This window comes from Arachis ipaensis, chromosome B03, assembly GCF_000816755.2.
Source record: "Arachis ipaensis cultivar K30076 chromosome B03, Araip1.1, whole genome shotgun sequence".
In the NCBI taxonomy this organism is placed as follows: Eukaryota; Viridiplantae; Streptophyta; class Magnoliopsida; order Fabales; family Fabaceae; genus Arachis; species Arachis ipaensis.
In genome coordinates this window covers 7,207,154-7,210,635 of record NC_029787.2, presented here as the reverse complement: position 1 = coordinate 7,210,635, position 3,482 = coordinate 7,207,154, and the positions used below count along the sequence as shown (strand labels likewise).

General features: G+C 35.6%; 1 protein-coding gene across 1 annotated transcript; it reads left to right on the top strand.

The window, feature by feature from the left end:
- On the top strand, nucleotides 7-2,235 carry LOC107628878 (3-ketoacyl-CoA synthase 4). Its single transcript, XM_016331503.2, has one exon. It carries the CDS (start codon nucleotides 384-386, stop codon nucleotides 1,917-1,919), a length of 1,536 nt encoding a protein of 511 aa, XP_016186989.1. The 5' UTR covers nucleotides 7-383; the 3' UTR covers nucleotides 1,920-2,235.

Genomic DNA, 3,482 nt, shown 5'->3' with positions numbered 1-3,482 from the left:
AATCCCAATTGACAAATTGTAAACAGAAATACAAACAGCTTACACAGCTCAGCAGCCTCCCTCTCCAGTTTCTGCTTTGTTGTCAGATACAAAGTCAAGCTGCTGAATACACATATTTCATTCATATTTCTTTCTGTCTTGTGTCCCTCCCTCACTCCCATTCAACCTTCTCCTCTCTCCCTCCACCACCCACCATTCTTTCATTCATTCATTAACTCCTTCTACAACTTCTCTTTTTCTTTCTCCACCCCACAAATTCAAAATTAAAAATCTAACCTTTTTTTATATTCACTGCTGACTCCCAAATCCAGATCCATCTTTACATACCCACCTTCATTTCTCATCAAATTTTCAATCTTTTTCAGAATCCCAAACCGCCCACGATGAATTCCGATGGCACCACCACCACCGGCGGCGGCGGCGGAGACGTTCAGATCCACCAAACTCGGATTCTACCGGATTTTCTCCAGAGCGTGAATCTCAAATACGTGAAACTTGGATACCACTACCTAATCACTCACCTCTTAACCCTCTGCTTGATTCCTCTCATGTCAATCATTATAATCCAAGCATCTCAGATGAACCCTAACGACCTTCACCACTTATGGCTCCACCTTCAGTACAATCTCGTCAGCGTCATAATCTGCTCCGCGATCCTCGTTTTTGGATCCACCGTTTACATCATGACAAGGCCAAGATCCGTTTACCTCGTTGATTATTCGTGTTACAAGCCACCTTCGAATCTCAGCGTCAAGTTCACTCAGTTCATGGAACATTCTAAGCTCACCGGTGATTTCTCTGACGATTCTCTTGATTTCCAGAGGAAGATTCTAGAACGTTCTGGTCTTGGTGAGGAGACTTATGTACCCGAAGCCATGCATCATATCCCTCCAACTCCTTCCATGGCTGCTGCAAGAGAAGAAGCTGAGAATGTTATGTTTGGTGCTTTGGATAATCTCTTTGCTAATACAAAGATTAAGCCTAAGGATATTGGTGTTCTTGTTGTGAATTGCAGTTTGTTTAACCCAACTCCTTCACTTTCTGCAATGATTGTGAACAAGTACAAGCTTAGGGGTAACATTAGAAGCTTCAATTTGGGTGGTATGGGTTGTAGTGCAGGAGTTATAGCCATTGATCTTGCTAAGGACATGCTTCAAGTTCATAGGAACACTTATGCTGTTGTTGTTAGCACTGAGAACATTACTCAGAATTGGTACTTTGGGAACAAGAAATCTATGCTGATCCCAAATTGTTTGTTCCGTGTTGGTGGTTCTGCTGTTTTGTTGTCCAACAAAGGCTCTGTTAAGAGAAGAGCAAAGTACAAGCTTGTTCATGTTGTGAGGACTCATAAGGGTGCTGATGATAAAGCTTTCAGGTGTGTGTATCAAGAACAAGACGATGATGGCAAAACTGGTGTTTCTCTCTCAAAGGATCTTATGGCTATTGCTGGTGGGGCTTTGAAGACTAACATCACAACTTTGGGGCCTCTTGTTCTTCCAATAAGTGAACAGCTTCTGTTCTTTGCTACTTTGGTTGTTAAGAAGCTTCTGAATGCAAAAGTGAAGCCTTATATACCTGATTTCAAGCTTGCATTTGATCATTTCTGCATTCATGCTGGTGGTAGAGCTGTGATTGATGAGCTTGAGAAGAATCTTCAGCTTCTTCCTATGCATGTTGAGGCTTCTAGAATGACACTTCACAGATTTGGGAACACTTCTTCAAGCTCTATTTGGTATGAGCTGGCATACACTGAAGCCAAGGGAAGAATGAGGAAGGGGAATAGGGTGTGGCAGATTGCATTTGGAAGTGGATTTAAGTGTAACAGTGCAGTGTGGCAGGCACTTAGGCATGTCAAGGCTTCACCTAAGTCTCCTTGGGAAGATTGCATTCATAGGTATCCAGTTCAGGTTGTTACATAGCTTTAATTTCTGCTACCCTCTCTGGTACACATAGCATAAGCCAATAATCAAATCCTATTCAAGGAGATAATAGACAATGTCTCAGCTGTTCAATTATCACTTTAGAAGCCTATTTTTGTTGTTATTTTTAATTATTCTCTTGCTTCTGTTTTAGTTACTTAATCCTTAAATTAATATTTATGGTTCTTATGTTAAAGAGTAGTGTTTTATTTTTACATGTTGGTTACAACATTTGTGGGACTTGGTTTCTAAAAAGGGATACTTTTAGTACATAAAAGCTGTACATTTTGCAAATAACAAGGAAAAAGATTTTCCACATGAACAGTACTGCCAATTCATAGAGGGTGGCATCAAAATCTCTTTTTTCCAATTAAGCTAAGCATTGTCAAAAGTGCAAGTGATAGTAACTAAGAAAGTAACAAATTTTACTCAGATAGATCATAGATGCATTCTAGTCTCTAGATACTGAATGCAACAGCACATGGCCAGCCTTTGCAAACCATTCCTCCCTTTCTTTCTCTTTCCACCCTTTTTTTTTTTATTATTTTAACATTTTAGTATTTTATTTTTTTTAGAATAAGTGAAATTATTTTGTTATTATCAAATTATATTTCTCTTTAGACAACAAAAAGTATATATATATATACACAACAATGTGCTCTGGCCCTACAATTGTTGGTCTATGCCAGGCTGGTCAAATACTGAGTCATCTTCAATTTATACTTCTGACAAACAGATTTCAACCGGGTTAACCGAAATTGGTTGATTAACCGGTGCCATAGACTAAAAATCGATTCAAGAAGTGATAAAATCAATTAAAAATTGATAAATTAGTCGGTTTTTTAATTTAAAAATATTTTTTATATATAAATATATTATTTTATTATATTCAAATATTCAATTCAATTTAAATTAAATTTTAATTAAGTATTTAAAATTTTTAATATTAAATTTAGCCGGTTCACCGATTTAATTTTTAAAACCTTGGTTTAAGTTGTAAATCCCTTTCACATGTACAAAACTAAACTCAATTTCATCCTAGTTTTAAAAAAGTAGGCAAATTTTTTTATTTTTTTATTATGAATTAAAAAATTATTATCTTTTCAATAAAATTAAATGGACGTTTTTTGTTTTTTTTTTGTTTAAGATGAGTTGGTCGTAACTTCCCGCAAACTTCTATAATTTTATTCGTCGCAATCGGCGAAGTTCACTCCGAGTTTTTATAGTCATTATTATCGTCTAATTAACAATAGTGTATTAGAAATGGTGCTTTCCAACACCTTAATTTAAAAAAAAAATCTAATTTGGTTTAATTTGGGAGTTAAATGCTAGACAGATAACAAACATGACTTCTTTAACATTGTCGGCAACAATGACCATCATTGTTATCATCTTCAGAAGAATAGCATGTCAATAAACCATATTTATCAATGATTTTTTTCTATTATAAATTAAAAAAATTATTGTTCCCAAAAAATACGATTTATTTCTGTGTATTCTTATGTACTCCTATGTATTCTGAAGACGATAATAATGATTGTCATTATTTATAAAGCTTAAGAA

Excerpts from the sequence above, each read along its gene's own strand:
- LOC107628878 (XM_016331503.2), top strand. The coding sequence starts at position 384 with ATGAATTCCGATGGCACCACCACCACCGGCGGCGGCGGCGGAGACGTT.